Source organism: Temnothorax curvispinosus, unplaced genomic scaffold, assembly GCF_003070985.1.
Source record: "Temnothorax curvispinosus isolate PA1 unplaced genomic scaffold, ASM307098v1 QBEX01007734.1, whole genome shotgun sequence".
Lineage (NCBI taxonomy): Eukaryota > Metazoa > Arthropoda > Insecta > Hymenoptera > Formicidae > Temnothorax > Temnothorax curvispinosus.
Genome location: NW_020217514.1, coordinates 601,618 through 621,146, shown reverse-complemented (window position 1 = coordinate 621,146; position 19,529 = coordinate 601,618). Strand labels below are relative to the sequence as shown.

Sequence of the window (19,529 nt, the reverse complement as noted above, 5' to 3'; positions counted from 1 at the left end):
TGTTTTCTGAACGCATCCTCGAATCTGTATATGCACTGTCTCTTTCTATAACCTATATTGCGTGCACGTGGCGGCGTTGAAACGTTTAGTGTTTTGATCGATTGATTGATCGAAATATGAAGACAAAAAAAGAAGACGCGGCATCCAAGGAGTCGGTCCTGAGAAGAGTTGTTAAGAGCAAACAGAAGATATTGAAACCGAAAGCAGGCGCCAGCCTCGAGAAGGCTGTGAAAAATGTCAAGCAAGTTTTCAAGGTATCGACATAACCTCCAATAGAAAACGTATCCGTTGCTTTTTAATTTTATTTCTGTGCTATTTTGTATTTATCAAATTATTTTATTATATATTTGTGCTAATTTATATTGCTCTGCTATTATTGCTGTTATTTAACTTATTAACGAATTAGTAATTGTTATAATGATTGTTGCCCTTTTACGAATTGTGACACAATTGCTTGAATAAAATTCTTAACATAGATTTAAATTGCTAGGCTAGCAAGTGTTTATATTTAACAATAAATATTCTTTTCTTCTAGGAAAAGAGAGCGGAAGCTAAAGCCGCCAAGAAGAAGGAGGCGAGTTTAGCAAAACCCAAAACTGGACCTGAATCTAAATCTAAACAGTTCAAAGCGCGAAAATTGGGACCCAGAGGATTGGTCTATGTAGGGCACATACCTCATGGATTTTATGAGGAACAAATGAACGACTATTTCAAACAGTTTGGGAATGTAACGCGAGTACGAATAGCAAGATCTAAAAGAGTATGTATATGTTTAAATAAATTGTTAACTGTTTTATGACTGTATGTAATGAGCTTATTAAAAAATATATATATTTCCAGACCGGCAGTAGTCGTGGCTATGGCTATGTTGAATTCCTTCATCCAGATGTTGCTAGAATTGCAGCAGACACCATGAACAATTATCTCATGTGCGGCCGATTATTAAAAGGTATTTGCTTTATTTATATTTACATTAATATTCCTAGTTAATTGCCTTTCTTTACGAATGCCTTTTTTTAGCTACATATATTCCACCTGAGAAGCAGCACTTCGGATTTTTCGCAGGCGTAAATTGGTCGAAAGATAAATATCCCAGACTGGTGAAAAGAAAAGAGGTAACACTGCGTAGAAATCGGACTCAAAGTGCTGAGGATCATGAGAGATACGTTAAGAGATCGCTCAGGAAACTTTCTACATTAGAAAGTAAACTAAAAGACAAGGGAATTAGCATGAAATTTCAACCCGTCGATGCACCGGAAACGTAACAAATATTTAAAGATATCTAGCTTTATTTTATTTTTAAGTACTTTATATAATTGATTACTTGCATTAAATAAACAATAGGAATTCATCTATATACGACACCATATTCTACAAATGTCTGGAACATTGGATAAAATTCTAAACTGAATGATTTGCATTTATATAAATTATGTACAATTAAATCTGAATTAATTAATTAACGCACTCGAAGAATATATGTCACGATGCAGTGGTTGCTTCCTGTACGGTAGCCGCGTTCCCTTTCGTTCGCTTCCATTTCATGCGCCTATTCTGAAACCACACTTTCACCTGTAAGAAATATGATTTTACCGATAAAAAGATACAAAAATTCTACATTCCATTTAATTGCTTATAATCTACCTGACGTTCCGTCAAATCCAATGCTACGGCAATTTCGTAGCGGCGCAAACGTGTCAAATAATTGCTATGAGCAAATTCGCATTCGAGATGTCGGACCTGTTGCTTCGTAAACGCGGTTCTCTCCTTCCGCGGCTTGTCGCTTGTCCTCTTTGTTGTTTCTGCGATCAACAGAACAAATAATAAATCGTAGCAACGCACTTTACTCAGATTAGCAAAATCCTCAAATCTTAAATATATTCTATCGAAGAAATATGTTTACATGTTCAATTTTAATTAGCTATACTTTCTATATCTCTTTAGTCTTATTTTCGTCTAATTTCGCAAAGAATATATCAATGATTAAAAATCTATACAAATATAGATAGATAATTTTAAATGCAATTTAAATGCAAAAAAGTAGTTTTATATATATTATTCAGGACAGTAATATGGAATTTATAATGAACGTAATTCTTATGTTTCAAGCCGATATATTCGCTTGAATTTTAGTATAGAAAGCATAGTAAAGTGTAATTAGAAAAAAAAACGAGCTCATGTACTATCTGAAGAGAGTGTTTTCTGATATATGCCCTTAATTCCTCCCACCCTTCCCGTTTGCGTTAAGACCGTTAAGAGCATATCTCTTAATGATCCAGTTTCCTCCGGATGGTGACATAACGCGTTCATCATCCGGCTCGATCTTCTTGCCACGTGGTTTTCCGCGGCAAGATTTCGCGGCTCGTCGGCGACTTTTTGTCGCCGGCCTCAGATGAAAATAACCGCGCATGTACGATGCACCGAAGCCCGCTTGCGAAACCCGCTTTTGCTGGAAGCGCGCTTCTCTATACCGCGATGCGACACGTGGCCGTGTCGAGAGAGCGAAAGGCTCTCTTTCTCTCTCGCGCGCGCGCGCACGCTCTGGCTCTCGAGGCCCTTAACTTTGCTTCCGTGCCGCTATCTCGGCTGTAATTGCCGAGCTGACGTCAATCGCGGGATCTCTAGCCCGCGGCCCGCATCGATGGCCACTATCGAGAGCAACACGAGAGTAACATCAAACGAAGTAGCTAAAGCCACACATTTTGACGCTACCAATTTACAAATTCGGAATGGCTTAATGTATATTGACGTTCATACGATAAAAATATGATACAGTATTCCATAAATTAAAGCGTCTCAATTTAACTTTTTTTTATATTTGAAAGTTATCTGATTAGAAAAGTCTCTAAATAAAGAAGTAAAAAAATATTGTGTCATAAAGTTGCACTGCTTGTCAATACATAGAAGTAAAATAAAGCACGTGGATTTTATTGGAATATTAATTGCAGCCATTCTTCACCGTTTTGGATTCCTGTCATCATTCATAATACTTCTCTTAATTAACGTTTAATATTCAACAATGTTAATATAGACAATGTGTTAATCAAGATGTTAGAAATTTCTAATGGGAAAAAAGATATAGATACCGATTTTAATTTTAATTAATTTTAGTTTTATTGATGATTTCGTTATTTGTTCTATTCAGTTCATGTCAGAAACAGTTCTCGACGTAAAAGTTTTATTTGCTGTTCAACAAATAGCAGTGTAGGCAGAATACGTTAAATATCAATGTAATAACTAGAGATACATGACGTTTATGCAAGATGTATACCAGCTCGATGCAGTTAGACTTCCGATAAACATTTAGATTGTACTGGGCCTGTTATGGCCGCATTGGCGACACTAAAGACATAAAACTTCCAACTGTATTGTCAATGATTTACGTCAGAAATCTGTCGAAGCTACGACTCGGAATATGTTTCCAGCTAATTTATTACGCACAGCTGTGCACAGCTATTAGAATTTGTTGAATTTGTATAACGGTTTGATTTATTGCTTCAGAATAATTTAAATAGAATTAAAACTATTTTCCAACAAGTTTTAATCAATTTCTATCTGAATGGTGAATGGTTCTTTCACAGAACTTCTTTAACATAATTTTAATTTAGTATAGCTTTAATATATATATAGGTTTTCACAGAGCCAATTTCACCAACCACGGTTAGCTTAATCGACGGTTAAAGTTAGCAGGGTGGATTCATTTCTATTGGTCAATCCTGCTAACTTTAACCGTCGGTTAAGCTAACCGTGGTTGGTGAAATTGGGGCTTTCTCTTGGGGTCATTAATTAAGAAATAACGCATTACCTTTTTCTCGTTGATGCGGACGTGTATTTTCTCCGAAGAACGAATTCGCATGATTCTCATTATGTTGCGAATCCTGCCAAGATTGATACTTGCTCTCATGCTCGCAGTCCATATTCTGCAAATGAGGCATCTCCCAAGTGCGAAACGTCGTTCCCGTGTTTGTCGTCGTCGTCACACGGCGATCTTGATTATTCTCGTATAATAAATTTTCAGGTTTACTCAAAGATCTCTCATCTTCCTTTTCATTTAATTGCTCGATTATTGGATGAAAATCTGCTACATCTTGCTGGGAATATTGCTCCCATCTTACGAAAATTAAATGTTATAGTCATACATAATTATATAAGATTTAATACATCGTAATAATAATTGCGCGACACAATTATGATAAAAAAAATTACTAATTTTATCTATTTTGGAGAAATAACAAATTATAATAGAAACTCTAAAAGCTGTTAATTGTACAATAATTATCAAAGAATAACGTGACTTTAGAAATTATGAGTCACAATATTCATTTTTTTATTTTATCAAAGCAAGATATTTTTGAATAGATATTCTTTAGAGTGCAAAATATACATAACATTTTCATAAATGTAAACATATGTTTTTAAGAGTTGTCTTTAAAGAATTTTTTTATGTTGACTAAATAAAATACTCAGATAGTAAATAAGTAAGATGCCAGAAGAAATATTAATTATACGCCACGCGTCCCATCGGATTTAACATTTCTTACCTGCACGTGCGATAATTCTGATTGCTGTCGGTGTTTTGGAGAAAATTCACGATGTAAGGCGGCGGGATTAAACGAGCGGTATCGTCGGTCGCAATGTCGAATCCGCTACAAGGATTTGACGGGTTGCTCCAGGACCACCTGTGGTACCACGAGGTCTCGCAACCTGTTGCTGATCTCGCGTTCTGCCCTTCCATATGTAGAGACGACGGTGTTGGCGGTGTCGGCGGTAATTCGAAATTGTCGGATATCCGATGGCTGTTCGCTATCGTATCTTTCGACCACGACATAGTAACGAATAAAGATTTTGACAGTTTCAGCGTGCCACAATTTGCGAATTCTTTATACGAGTCTCTTTGGAAAGGATCAATAAAGAAAAATTATCAAGCGCAAAACAATCGGCAATGATTTCTCAATGATTATTCATTTTTATGTTTCTTTGTTCTTTTATCTTTTTCATCTATACTTATATGAAAAAGAAAACAGCGGAAGAATATTAGGAAGAATAAGTTCCTAATAACACTTATATCCGTTCAGAAAGAAAATCGGACGTTACAAAAGAAACGAATTAAATATTAGATAATGATCTTTCTTATATTCTTTGCTCGTATTTTTTCGCTACGGTTCTTATATTTACTTTCTTGATAAGATTGCGTAAAATTCCGAATTTGCGTTAAAATATTATTTCAGGTGGTAACGTTAAATTTCCATCACAATGGATAGATATGTAATATCTATTAATTGTCACTATATCTCGTTGATAAGCGAGCACAGGTTCATCGTAGAATCACTCCGCGCGCGGATGGATGCGAATTGCGTTAGTGCCTACTCGGAAATGTCAAACGGAGCACATGTGACGGCGCCGTCATAGGGCAGCGAGAATGTCGTGGAGAACGCCGAGAACGTTCGGAGGAGAGTCGTAGGAGTAGGGCCACGGAAGCTCCGGAATCTTCTTCTACGTTTCCCTCGGCTTTTTGGCCAGGCCAATCCCTCCAGCGTGAATCGTTCCTCGCAGCCTCCAAAGTGGCTGGTCGGCGTTCGCGAAAGAATTCGAAATGGTGACACACGAAACGGCAGCTGAGTTTTTTGCTCCGAGTTATATATTTGTCGGGAATTGAGAGAATTTTATACAACGTATGTGAAGAGCGTTGTTTTTGCGAATTGTTTTATCTGAGTACCGCTAACAATAAGTTTCCAGTAATGTGTTTCCACGAGTGTCGAACGAGACAAGTAATAGCCAATTAGGAATATATTTCAGATAATTAGAATATCTATATTAATTCTAAAATTTATTTGTTTAATATCTAAAAACTTACTTTGTAAAGTTAAAATATATTTTAAACATATGTTTTTGTACCTTTTGTCTTAAAATTGCCAAACAATTTTCTTTAAGTCGAGATAATTAGATAAGATAAAGAAAAACTGAGTTAAAATTAAAGGTTTATATTTTAATCAATAATATTTTATATCATTTGAATAATTAAATAAAATCATTAAATAATTAATCATTTTATGTTTAAATTACATTAATATATATTTGTTTTTATATATATAGTATTTATAGTAGCACACCACCGTCCAAACGTGATCCGGATTTCTCCCCCATTTTGAAATATGATACTAACTTCCGACTATGAGACAAGTGTGTAATGCTATATTAGAAAGGAAGAAATCATTCGTTTCGGTTGTCACAAATTTTAAATTTTTTAAGAATTTAGTAGGAAATCGACGAAGATAAGAAAGCTGCAGAGAAAAGGAATCAAACTGTTTCCTTTGCCGAGCCGATTCATTCACGATTTCGTCGTTGGTGTTTCATTGAGGATGGCCATTACTCCATCAACGAGGAGCGTAAGTCAATCTCGGTAGGGGCCCACCTAAGAAAACAGAGGGGTAAAGAGAGGAGAGAGAGAGAAAGAGAGAGAAAGAGAAAGAGCGAAAGGTGACGGCCGCGCGAGAGTGAGAAAATGGGTGGATGGGACACCACCACCGGCCGGACCCCGACGCGGTATTTCGAAGGGTCGATTCCTTCCCGAGGGTCACGAGTCTCCATTAGTCATCGACATTGTTTGGCTTTCTCTCTCGAGCGCTCGCCACCCCCTCCGAATGTAGCTCACATTTGCACGATGCCGAAAGAGACGCAACGAGAGGCCCACCACCTCGTCGAAGCACTCGGCTCTCGGCACAGGAAGTGAGATTCCTTGAAACACGAGACACTCCTAGCCGCGAAGTGGTGCCGAGCAGTCTGCGAGGACGGGAACGCCCGCTCGGAAACGCGTTTCCCGAATTTCACGTGTCGCAGCACTAGCTTCTCTAACATCTTCCATACTAGATAAAAAATAAAACACTAATTTAATTCGCAAAATTATAAAGAACGATTTAAATACCGTCATTATTGTTAATCACATGACATATTAATTTTTCCATCTCAGAAAAAAAGATGAATAAGATATCTCTGTATCGTCTAGAGAAAGAAAGATAAATATTTATATAGAATAATATAACTCAGATATCTATCTAAAATTTTATCAAAAGATATTAAAAGAAATCTTTAAGATTTTTTGAGTTATATTTTATAGGATATTTTTTGTGACATGTATAGCTATTTACATTATCCATTGCATCCAAATTTTGACAGTCACGAGCTCTTTCATAAAACTGTTGGTCTTTAATCAATATTTTGTCTATTTAAAATTATGAATGTGATAATTCTGCTCATGATGTAAATAAAAGAAAAGAAATAATAAAGGTCTAATTTTTAAAACTAAAATACTTAAGAGTTATGATTTGTTCTTCACACTTTATTCCTAATTATATTCTATATATAATGTTTTGTTAATCTCTCGGAATTTAAATTTTTCGCAGTTAAAACTCACAAACTTAAAGTTCTCTTATTTGCAAGAGAAAAGTTTTATATTATTGATGTATGTTTTATTATATTTAAAAAATTACAAAATTTGTTATAAATTTTTAGTGACTGTCTCTGCGTACATATACACACATATAAATTCTTTGCCTATTAATAATTATATAAAGTTTGAATTATATAAAATTTTTGATAAAGATATTAAATTATTGTTATCAAAATTATGTATTAAATTATTGACATATTAGTAATTGTAATCATCAGTTTCACTAAGCGTTTCTTAGCTTTCTTTTTGTTTGGACATGTATATATTACTACCTGAAGCTATTACTGACCAAAATTACATACATCTAATATCAATCTCAAATAAGACATTTTAAAGATATCTTAAAACAATATATCGAAGACATACAGTTATATTTTTCTAATAATTTCATGAGATGTCTTTGAAATCTTAGACGTCTCTTAAGCGATTTCGAGACGTTATAGTGCTCTCTGGGAATTGTATCTTAATATCTTCTTTTTAATAATATAAAAATAAAGTTTTAAAATATGCAATACGTTTTTTCAAAATAAAGCTAAACTTCGAGTCAATTTTCTTAATTTTCTAAATTGACATTCCTTGAAAAATAAGAGCTTTTTGCTCTATAAGAAAACAATTATTACGGTTGCGTTGAAGATCAATAGGTATTGTTCAGATAGCTTACAATTATAGTCACTGAATTTCTTTGAGTGACGGTAAATTTCAATTTTTATTAATAACTGAATTATTAAAGATAGAAGCTTCCTTTTCCCACGATTATTTTTCAAGAAAAATGATCAGAGTAGACAATATCTCATAAACTAAAGTTCTTTTCTTATATGAAACTGAGTCCCAAGTTTCGTGGGACGTAACGTGAAAAAAGTAAAATCCCACAATGAACACTTGTTGCGGGCTCAGTCGAGTCTTCCTTTCGAGTATAAATCCATGAGTGTAGGTGTCTGGCTTTCTCATCAGCAACCGAGCAACGATTCTCATGCAACTAATTCAAAAGTTAGATGCTAATGCCGACATATCTACGGGCCATAGTCGCAGCACATTAAGCATACATTAGACACCCACGTGTGGCTCGCGATTATCCAATCGGTCTACTAAACGAATTAACTGCCCGTTGACGCAAAAATCACAAATAATTCTAAGTTGCTAAATAATAATTGATAAAAAACCGCCATATTTCATAACTTGTGAAAAATTGCACTTATACGGTAATTTAAAGAATTTAAAGAAGCCTATATTGTGTCTTGTAAAAATATCTGTCAGTCTATGAAGAAACTGTAACACAGAAAAAAAATAATGTTTCAATTAAACGTCGACGTCTCGGGTTGCCGCAAGCATAGTTATAAATTCAATTGGATATTATTGAACCAAATATTTATATTATTAAAATAATTATTTGATGTTTTTTATTCATTAATATTGATGTTGCATCAATAGATATTATCTCAACTTACACTGATGCTGTTGATACAACATCATTTTTTTTCGTGTACTGTAACTTTATACTATATCTATAAACTTTAACTATAAATAGCAAGCGATTTGAAATATAGTCGATTAATTGATATAGTCTTACACTTCGTAGACGTCTAATTAAACGTTCATCACCTTCAAGTTTGCAGTATTCCGCAAACGTTATACATGTACCAGCGAGAATTGTTTTCTGGTACCAGCCAATTTTGTCTATCATGCTTGCGCGATGATTAATGGACGAAATGACCCTGAACTTCCCCTTCGGCTATTTACCGGAAGCCTATAAATTATAAACGCGAGATGACGGCGCTGCTCGTGTATTCTCGACGACGCGTTGCATAACGAGACGCGCACTCGTCACGACGACGGACGGCCCGCAAAAAAGTTTCGGGCAAATGGCGATCGACAGTAAACGTCGGTGTAAAGTACAGAGGAGGGAAATGTACAAGTGTCTGCCGGTGTATTTTTGGCGGGCGTATCTGGTCGAACCACAAGCCCTTGACGCCGTTTTCTGCTTTTCGGACGCAGTAGCCGCTAGTTACCCGTCGTGGCGATGTTCGTTCGATCGCTAGATCCTGCGGGAGCGTAGCTCTTCGTCGCCGGCAAGCATGGAGGATAACCCGACGCAAGGTAAAAGCAGGGTTGCGTCGAAAGAAGAGCTTGTTAAAAAATGTAATTTGTAAACGTGCGATACAAGAAACACATATATTCATCATATTTCAATCAATCGTATGTAACACACGACAACTTGTACAGTGTTTTATAAAAATCACAGAATAATTATTTCTTTCGCAAAGATGAACCCTGGTGAAAAAAATTTCTTATACTTTCTTAGAAATTTCCTAAGAATTTCTCATACTTTACATTTGTAAGAAATACTGAAAAAATATATCAAATTTCTCAGATACTTTCAAGAAATACTTGGATGAGGATTTTTGAAATATTTCAGTATCTGTATGTATGAAAATTTCTGATAAATTGCGCGGATTTTCTCATATTTATTCAGATTTCTACAAAGATGTGTTGGTAAGAAAAATCTGAAATATTTCATTATTATTTTGTCTGAGTTTTTCTAAAAAATGTTCCAATTTGTATAGAAAATCTGAGAAAATCTTGAAATTCTAAGATCTTAAAATTTTCATAGAAATTCTGATTAATAATATAAAAAATTCTGAGACATTTTTCCACCAGAAAAGCTAATATAGATTAATCAAAGACAAGCTAGGTATGACTACGTATCACTAATTCTAATCAAAGTAACAGACATTAAGATTGAAAACTATAATCTTTGCTATTATCTTGCCTATCTTGTTGAACAAATAAATAAAATTTTAAACTCATGGAAAAAATGCTTCAGAAATTCCGGCTTACGTTAGGCGTGGATGGCACGTGAGAACGCGAATCGCGGTGGTGATACTCATCTGCGTCGGCTCGATGATCATTTACTGGTTCGTCAGTTCGAGCATGGAAAATCGGCGGGATGGTAGATACAGGGGGTCGACCGGTGGGAAGTCTCGCAAAATGGCCCATTTGGAGAGACTGTCCGATCAGATTTTACCGTTAGAATATACGTAAGCACACACCAACGCGATATATTTCCGATCATTGATCACCGGAAACATTAAAAACAACGAAGAGAAAATGTTCTGCTCGCTGCGATCTTTGACTATTCTCTAAAATTTTAAAGATTTTTCGAATATTAAAAAATTAAAGCTATGACATAACAAAAGAGGAAAGCTATTTAAATGCTGCGGTATAATATTTAAATAAATGCGTCTTCTCTTATTTTATATTTAAAGTTGAAATAATATGTTATATTGACAAATTTGTCACTGTGTTAGTCTTTGACTGATGTCGTCTTCTCTGTCCGCGCCGCATCTATCATTAGTGACTGACATCGCAGACTTAAACTAAAATATTTGCAGCACTTAATCTCATTTGTTTTACTTGTCAGACTACGGCTAGGATTAATATTAGAAACTATAGACACGGTAATAGCCAGAAAATGAGATATTTACATTTAGAATAACAAATAAAATAATAAATGCAACAATAAAAACGAAATGGAAACGATAAAAATATGGACTTTTAAGACATACAAATAAAATAATAATAATGTTAATTCTTCTTAGTTAATCATCTTAGTTTTTAATATCATGTTACAATTTTTCTCTCTTCACTGCAGTTTGAAAATACTACCCATATTAGAAGAGAAAAATTTCACAATGATCGGCGATGCACAGATCCAATTTTATTCCAAAGTATCGACTAAGCACGTACGACTTCACGCCCGCAAGCTCCTCATACAAGACATTAGCGTGAAGGAATACAGTTCACCGAATGCAACGAAGTTAATGAACACGTACCTCGTAACGGATGAGGGCTTTATCGACGTCTTTCTTTTACATGTATTGATAGCGAGGGAGATTTACATTTTACACATAAAATATATGATCCCGCTTGATCAAAAACCTGCAAACGGATTTTTTAGGAGCTCGTACATCGACAGTGATACAAACGAAACCAGGTATTACGATTTCGTGCATAAGTGTTGCTTCTTTTTACGACGTTATGTTTAACGCAACTTACGTTATACCTGCATATTGCGAAAGCGGACATTTCTTCCCAGATGGATAGCGGTGTCGAACTTCTCTCCGGACTACGCTCGCACAGCTTACCCGTGCTTCGACGAGCCGTGGATCAAGACGCCGTTTCGCATCTCGATCGGCAGAAAGTCACACATGCGATCGCACTCGAACTCCATGCGCAAATTCACCGAGGAAATGTAAAAGAGAGCAATTCAATTGTGCTGTATAAGTAACATACGTACACATCGCTAATCGCATCCCCCGACAGTAATTACAATCGTTTCGTTAAAGAATATAATCCGAGTTTAATCCAGTCTCCCCTTTTCTCAGACACGGCATGCCAGGATACGTCTGGGACCATTATGAGAAAACCTTCCGGATGCCCACTTACTTGGTCGCCTTTATGGTCACCGATTTTTCGAGTTACGACGTCGCCGTCCGCGATCGACCGTCGCACACGATCTTTTTCCGGAAAGAGATCGCGAATGACACGAGATACGTCGGCGATCTGATACCGAAGGTTCTCCGTGTGATACAGAATTTTACCGGATCTTATTACGAATTAGATAAACTGGATGTGATCGTGGTTCCTGAATTAGAGTATGCCGCGATGGAAAATTGGGGCCTTATAACGTTTCGGTAAACGAAATTATTTTTCCGCAATAGTTCAACCTTTTTGCGAAAGGTATTAGATATACTCTAAGAATCGTCGTCTTTAAGCGTGATTCGCATTCGGGTTTTCCTCAATAAGAATTTGTGATTGCAATTACTTCAGAATGTTATGTTTTTCTCGCACAGCAAATTAATATTATTAGAATTTTGTGCGCAATTTAGATTAAAAGTTATATTGATGTTTTCAGAGAAGAAGTTATTCTTATAAAGAAAGATGACAGTATTGTTGAGACCAAAAAGTCATTGGCTATTATTGCAGCGCACGAAATCGCCCATCAATGGTTCGGTAATTTGGTAACGCCAAAATGGTGGGATGAAGTGTGGTTGAAAGAAGGATTCGCTTCATTTTTCGGAATCCTAGCACTAAATGCGGTAAAGTGGATATAAATCAAATTCCTAAAAAAAGAACATTTATCTGAAACTTATTATTTAATTACTTCACGTAACAATTTTGCTTTTCAAAAGCAAAGAAATTTGTTTGTTTAGAAATTGTTTGAGTATTCTTTTAAATAAAAAAAAAATTTTTTTTCGTACAAAAAGTTTTATTATTATATATAGATAATATTAATAATACTTTAATATTATTATTATTATTATAAATATATAAATATTAATTTTTACACCATTAAAAAACTATACAAATTTTGCGAAGCTATGTTAAACAGAATTAAACAGAAAATCGATAGTTGATATTTCTATTTTTAACAATTTTTTAATAATTGATTGATGATTTTTCAATATCTTTATCGTGTTTTAATAATTTTATGAGAATGAATTTTATCGTTGCAGTTATGGGTGTTGTGGCATTTGGCCGACTGTGCCGCGATTAATTCTTGCTTGATCTTCCAGGTCGAGCCTGCATCCTGGGACCTGCGGGCCTATTTCCTGCTCGTGTGTCACGACGTGTTTAACAGCGACGCCGGCGAAGCGGCACACCCATTGCATATTGATCTGAGGAAACTGAGCGATCTCACCGACATCTTCGATACGACGTCGTACGTCAAGGGTAATTGCATGGCGCACATGATCTATCATTTTCTGGGCGAGCGGATCTTCCTCGCGTCTGTGCGCCACTACATGCGCATGTACCACTATCGCAACGCCGATCAGGAGGATCTCTGGAGCGTTTTTCAAGTGGAGATCGATGGAGCGAAGGGGCTACCGGTTTCCCCAGGACTCCGCATGAAGGACGTTATGCGTACTTGGACGTATCAGGCCGGCTTCCCGGTCCTGCGCGTCCAACAGAATCGAGAAACCGGTGCGATCGAGCTTACGCAGGTGCGTCCGATGTTTATCGCAGATCGATCTCCAGGCGCATTTCTTCATCTTGTTCCGTCGACGACAAATTATTTATCGATGGAATGCATTTACGACGACATTAATCATCGTTATTCTCTTGGCGCAACAAGAAGAAAGGAGGTTCCGTGGTTTAAGTTCACGAATAAATTATACAGAATGCCTCAATTTCTTTCGGATCCTTCGATTAATTTGGGATCAACTTCTTTTTTAGTAAAAATTTGATAGGTTCCATATTTAACCGTGCATGGCTTTTCAATTTCTCAAATTAATGAGGCTTTATATTTAAAAAAAATGTGTCGATGCATTATTTTACATTTAATGCGGCACATACGCATATGACAAAATTTATTTTAGTGCTAATTTATTTTTTTAACTGGAAGATAACTATAAATATAAATTGCTAACACATTGATAATTTTTATATCAACTTGTTTGGATAAATAATCGACAATATTTCTTCCAACTCCAATGTCTTCAACATACTTTTGCATGTTTATGCGTGTTGTAAAATTACAATTTTATTATATAAAAATTGATGAGAGAGGGTATACAAACTACAAAGCATTACAGATATCTTTTATTAATAAAACTTTATTATTAAAACTGCAATTTTTATAATCTTTATTATAATATTACAATAAAGCTATATGATAATGAAAAGTAGTAAATTAAATAAAGAAGTAAAACATAATTATAAAATGTCTAGAGTGGACGTCGATAAAAATTGCTCGATTATGCGATGTTTGTGTTTCAGGACCGATTTTATCATTATGGCCTAAATAGAACGAGCGAAGAGTTATGGCACATCCCGTTGACGTGGACAACCGAAAATGAAGAGCAATTTAGTAATACCCTGCCGAAGGCATGGATGGTCAAGAAACGCATGAAAATTAACGATATTGCTTTGAGCCGGGCGACTTCCAACAACCAGTGGATTCTGTTCAATATCAATCAAACGGGTAATATCACTGTCGTAACATATGCCGATCAATTAAGAAGATAATACATAAAGTATTTTTATACCGACAATAACTAGTGTCGATCAATTTGGGCTGCACTCCGATATTTACTGTCAGCAACTGTCAGTAAACTGAATACTGAAAATGTATAGTATACGTGACATAAAATATAGATTTTCAGTACTGACAGTGAATATCGGAATACAGCCTTTGAAACAAACTCGAGCTACTTCATAAATTCATAAAGAACTTGTTTTATATATTATAGGGTGTTAAAAAATCGTCTTATCGCTATCGTAAATCGCGGACATTAGAAGCTATAACAATCAAATATCAAGAACAATCCCGTTTATTGTAACATCGAGAAAGATTAATAATTTACTAACTACAACTACAATATTCTTTTCGGAAACTGTCGCCTCTAAACTTATCCATACACTCAGAGAAATGGATAGTTTGTTCAAAAATTAACAAATGGATAATCCGATATTTTTAGTCGGAATTATGAAAAGCCGATTAAAAATATCGGATTATCCATTTGTTAATTTTTGAACGAACTGTCCATTTCTCTGAATGTATAAGACTACTAATAATTAATTAACAGTTTATATCTATCGTATTATTTACAGCATTGTACCGTGTCAACTATGACGTAGAGAACTGGAAACTGTTAACAAAGTCCTTTCGAGTTCTACCGGAAATAACCAAAGTGCAGTTACTAACCGACTCGTTCGCGATAGCTAAAGCCGGGCTGCTTGATAAAAGAATTATGTGGAATATTCTTGAGAAGGTGGAAGCAGAAAGTGGAGAAATACTGTGGACACCCGCGTTGCGTTTATTGACTTCCATCCAGCGTCGTCTTTGGGACTCGGACTTGTTCAAGGTAATATTTGAAACTGCCGAGGCGATATTTGAAGTTACGCATTTATGCATGATATTCAAATAATAAATTGTAATTAAAGCGTAATTTTTTTTCAATTATAAGCATCGACCATTTTTTCGATAAAGAGACGATCGTACACATGTGAAGCAGTGAACCCTTTAAAATCTTTAAATATCTGCGGTATTTTCGCAACATTCTAGAGTTGCGCGACTCCCGGTCAAGTTTATTCGTCCTTCCAAGTAGATTTGCGCGAGATTGCAAAGGCGAGCACATTTCCCTTTATTATTAATTTATACGGCCGCGGCGCGATAAGATATGCGAGATATAATCGACGCTGCTTCGCGCAATCTAAATCGTCCGCTATGCAATTCCGGCTTATGTCGTTATTACGCGCAGTTAAGGCTTAAGTATGGCATTATAAAGCATATGATTATCCCTGGGACAGATATATAAGTGATCATCGGCCCATCGGGCCGTCGTTACGATTCGACATTCTCAATTAGGTCGGAGGACTCAATCATTATTTGCACCGAAATACGAGGCACGTAACATTTAATTAAGCACTCGCGCCGACCAATATTGCCGTAGCAGTTCCCTTTTCACAGAAGCCATTATTGCAAAAATATACGAGAGGAGAGAAGGCCTCCACCGCGAGCACGAGAGGCGGGCCCCGCGGTTTCTTCAGGCGCTCTCCACGTCCGTAAACCTAACGTGCCAAATTAAATAAATACGTTGCGGCGTATCTCTGCGTTTTAATCCACCCGGTTTATTGCTCGTAAATTCTGGATAAATGGAATTACTTACTCTTACTTCTTGTGCGAATCAACCGCAGATCTCTATAATGTTGCGATAAATATCGCTGCCGGTTACTTTACCTTCTTCCTCGCAATTTCACAAGAACACTTTGATGTTTTTAAAGACGAAAACGGAATCCCCTGAAACGGGAGAGTGATATTCGCTCTCGATACGGTAGCGACACACACAGACAGTTTTTCTTTTTCAAGAAAACGAGATACGGCGAAAAAAAAAAACAACTCTATTTGAAATAATAATATCAGATTGTTACATTCTTTTTTAGGATACTTTTTGAATTGTCACAGCTATTTTTATTTTTTTAATATTCTAATTAATTAAACCTAGCACGTATTGAAAAAAAAAGTCTGTAGATAATTTTATATTTAAATCTTGAGCTTGATACGATTAATTTTTCTCGCTTAATTTAATATGTTTATCTTAGTCTGTTTCTTCATTTTTTTTTTCACTTAAACAAAAAGCGGAAATTTAATCAACTTCTTCCAGTTCGTCATGTGCAAGTTTATAGATAAGGTGTACAGCAAGACGGCACCAACGGTGGTATATAAGGCTCCCACGCTGTGGACAGAATTCGAGATCAACGTAATGAAATCGGCATGTTCGGTAGACTATCAAGCATGTTTAACGGCGGTCCTTAACTTTGCTCGAGAAATGCTACGAAATGAGTCATCAGATTCGTACGTACCTAGCGAAGTAACTGCAAATACTATTTGTACATTTAATAAAAAATATAATTGCTCATTTTTAAGATTTGTCTATCACGTATATGCGTTAACGTTAATTGAATATCATGAAATTGCTTTTGTATTAAATTTAAATGACAATACGAACGATAACCTTTAGAAGATTATAGAAGAAAAATTATCTGTTAAACTAGTTTGCCACAAGAATTTCGTAGCTGGACGTACTGCACATTCGTGAAAGTCGCCACGGAGGAACAATGGCTGGCACTCCTGAAAAGATACAACGAATCAGCAGCGCACGATAAGAAAACCCTCGCATTCGCATTGGGATGTCATGTTAACGCGAGTCTGTTGCAAAGGTGAGACACACGAAAGTCTTAACAATTGCAGTATGAAAGGCACTAAGCATTTTTGTTTTTATTATTTCGAATTGTAATATATTATTTAAATGTATATTACAATTTCTTTTTCTTGCATATTATAATTTCAGATATTTATCTGTAATACATTCACAGAGGAATGTGTCGTCTGAATATGTAGAAATAGCTCTAAGGTCCATCGCGTTGAATCCATACGGATATCACGTTGCAATAGAATTTATAACTCAACATTGGAATAAGTTTAACATGTTCACAAATCAGGAAGGAAGTAATAATTAGTAAGTTAAATAAAATTTTCAACTGGTAATAAAATAACTATTCTGTTTCAAATTACTCTAGAAATAATTAGAGAAAATTTAATAATTATTGATTATTTTCTCTGTACATTTTATACGATCGTCCGACTACTATTGTCTCGCTGCGACATCTTCGTTGCTTTACTTCCAGCGCAAATGTTTCCTTGATCGAAATATTGGATGCCTTCTCGAAACGCATTCGTAAAGAAGAGGATGTGGAATGGGTAAGAAAATTGCGCGAGCAGTGAAACTTAACAGGGATCGAAAAGTAAACCATGATATTTTTCTCTGGAAACCAATGTACTTATGTAAACCTCGGGTGTTAAAAGTGTCAAATCGTTATGTAAGAGTCACATTCTTTTTTTTTCTTCTCAGCTGTTGGGATTGAGAGGCAAGGGCAAGAAGTACGACATCGCGATTGGAAAAGTTATTAATAGAGTCGAGACCAATGTCGCGTGGTATAAGAAGCAGAAAAATGAGGTATAACTGTCGAGTCTGAATACTCAAAAAGTGAAACGGATTCTGTAAAGTCAAACACTATATGAAATTACTCGGTTCTCGCATTAAAATCAGCACGTTTCCGCATTTGCATGTGGTTTCATTAATTGATAATTATAACTTAATGGCATCTAATGTATTCTAATGTACTTGCTTTAATTTGTCTATTATAACTTACAGTTTATTTAAATGACAAAAAGACAAAAAATGGATACGATAAAATATATCTATTTGTTTCACAATTTATAATGATGTTAATTTAAAAAAATAATCTATTTGCCAACTGTTAAGATCTAATTCTTCGATGTATTTTTTCTGCAGACGTTACAGATACTAGAAGAAATTTCTACGAGACATGCCGAGACAAGAAATTGCAGAAAACGAAATTAACAGACATACTCTGTAAAAAACTTATTCAAATCAATACAATCCTGCGATTACATGAACAAAATTATTACAAATAATTATCATATAATTAGTTTATATAAACTCTGATGCCATGACGTTGCAATCAAAAACTAAATTCTTACTGAATTAGTTTTTATTTATTAATAAAAATAATTTATCCAAAGAATATGCATTTTTTTATAGAATTAAATAAAGAAAACTTTTAAGGAATTGTATGCTGCTAGTATTTTTTTCCAGCACAATATAGCAAATAAAACAATATATAAAAAACAAAGTATCATATGTAATACGCAATACGCATTATATATGTATAATAATGTACCGGAATTTCTGAAATTAAGCAGTTCAGTTAAGAAAATAATATTTTTTATTTTTAACTTTTCCTATTTGGGATTATCTTCCGAATATATCGAGCTAATTGTAAAATCAAAGACAATCTCTCGATATTAAAAGTAATCAGTTATTCGAAGCTATCGCGTCACCGTCGATGCTAAGGCGCGGACGCTGCGATGACATCGGGGGGATATTGTCAGCATCCCCCGAAGGGGTACGAGGGAGTTGCGAGAAGTTCTTGCTGCGAAAAGTGACGGCGGTACCCCGGTCCTAACCGGACAGTAACGAGCCGGACTTTCGTGTGGTCGGAATTTGTTGCTGCGTAAGGGATTGATTCACGAGCAGTTATAATACCGCCAAACCGAAGAGCCCTAATAGATTCAGGTCAATGCCACTACCGTTCTTCGAAGTCGTTTATTATGTGGGAAGAGCGGGCCCCGTTCTCATGCCACACAGGTCGCCCCGGTAAGCAGTGTGTGCAGCGGACTCTCCGCATCGAGAGGATTCGCTGCAACACCGAGGACCCGAAGTCAAGATAGAAGGACCCTTTAAGAGGACCTTTTCCTTCGCACGATACCTTCTTTTATTCCGCATGAGTCTCGATGCAGTTCATTGAACAAAAATAATATGCGCTCTATTTATTTTTTTTCATATAAAAAATATATGTACATATTTTTATAATATATATTTATAATACATTTTATATATATATATATAGTCTGAATTTACCAAACTTGATCAAATTACTATAATTAAATCAGGTATTGACTTGACTTTTCTACCTGTAAATGCTATAAATCTTTTTA

The 19,529-nt window shown here is 35.5% G+C and overlaps 3 protein-coding genes across 4 annotated transcripts; 2 read left to right on the top strand and 1 right to left on the bottom strand.

The window, feature by feature from the left end:
* The first annotated feature begins 51 nt into the window (after positions 1-51).
* Positions 52-1,622, top strand: LOC112457367 (MKI67 FHA domain-interacting nucleolar phosphoprotein-like). The gene is made up of 4 exons (XM_025020373.1): positions 52-254; positions 536-760; positions 841-949; positions 1,021-1,622. The coding sequence occupies exons 1-4, from the start codon at positions 117-119 to the stop codon at positions 1,263-1,265; spliced, it is 717 nt and encodes a 238-aa protein (XP_024876141.1). The 5' UTR covers positions 52-116; the 3' UTR covers positions 1,266-1,622.
* Positions 1,482-5,350, bottom strand: LOC112457366 (homeobox protein Hox-A10a-like). 2 transcript variants are annotated; one of them, XM_025020372.1, is made up of 5 exons: positions 5,176-5,350; positions 4,542-4,812; positions 3,806-4,110; positions 1,645-1,802; positions 1,482-1,572 (listed from the first exon to the last, which is right to left on the bottom strand). In XM_025020372.1, the coding sequence occupies exons 2-5, from the start codon at positions 4,733-4,735 to the stop codon at positions 1,483-1,485; spliced, it is 747 nt and encodes a 248-aa protein (XP_024876140.1). In that variant the 5' UTR covers positions 4,736-4,812; positions 5,176-5,350; the 3' UTR covers position 1,482. The 2 variants fall into 2 exon arrangements, with proteins under 2 accessions (XP_024876140.1, XP_024876139.1); XM_025020371.1 differs by lacking the exon at positions 5,176-5,350 and having other exon boundaries at positions 4,542-4,960.
* Positions 5,351-9,263: 3,913 nt separating this feature from the next.
* Positions 9,264-18,553, top strand: LOC112457339 (thyrotropin-releasing hormone-degrading ectoenzyme-like). Its single transcript, XM_025020328.1, has 15 exons — positions 9,264-9,541; positions 10,269-10,482; positions 11,097-11,438; positions 11,541-11,696; positions 11,830-12,138; positions 12,360-12,543; positions 13,021-13,449; positions 14,225-14,429; positions 15,059-15,312; positions 16,612-16,802; positions 17,003-17,167; positions 17,299-17,466; positions 17,636-17,708; positions 17,860-17,964; positions 18,304-18,553. Exons 1-15 carry the CDS (start codon positions 9,520-9,522, stop codon positions 18,370-18,372), a joined length of 2,886 nt encoding a protein of 961 aa, XP_024876096.1. The 5' UTR covers positions 9,264-9,519; the 3' UTR covers positions 18,373-18,553.
* Positions 18,554-19,529: the final 976 nt, after the last annotated feature.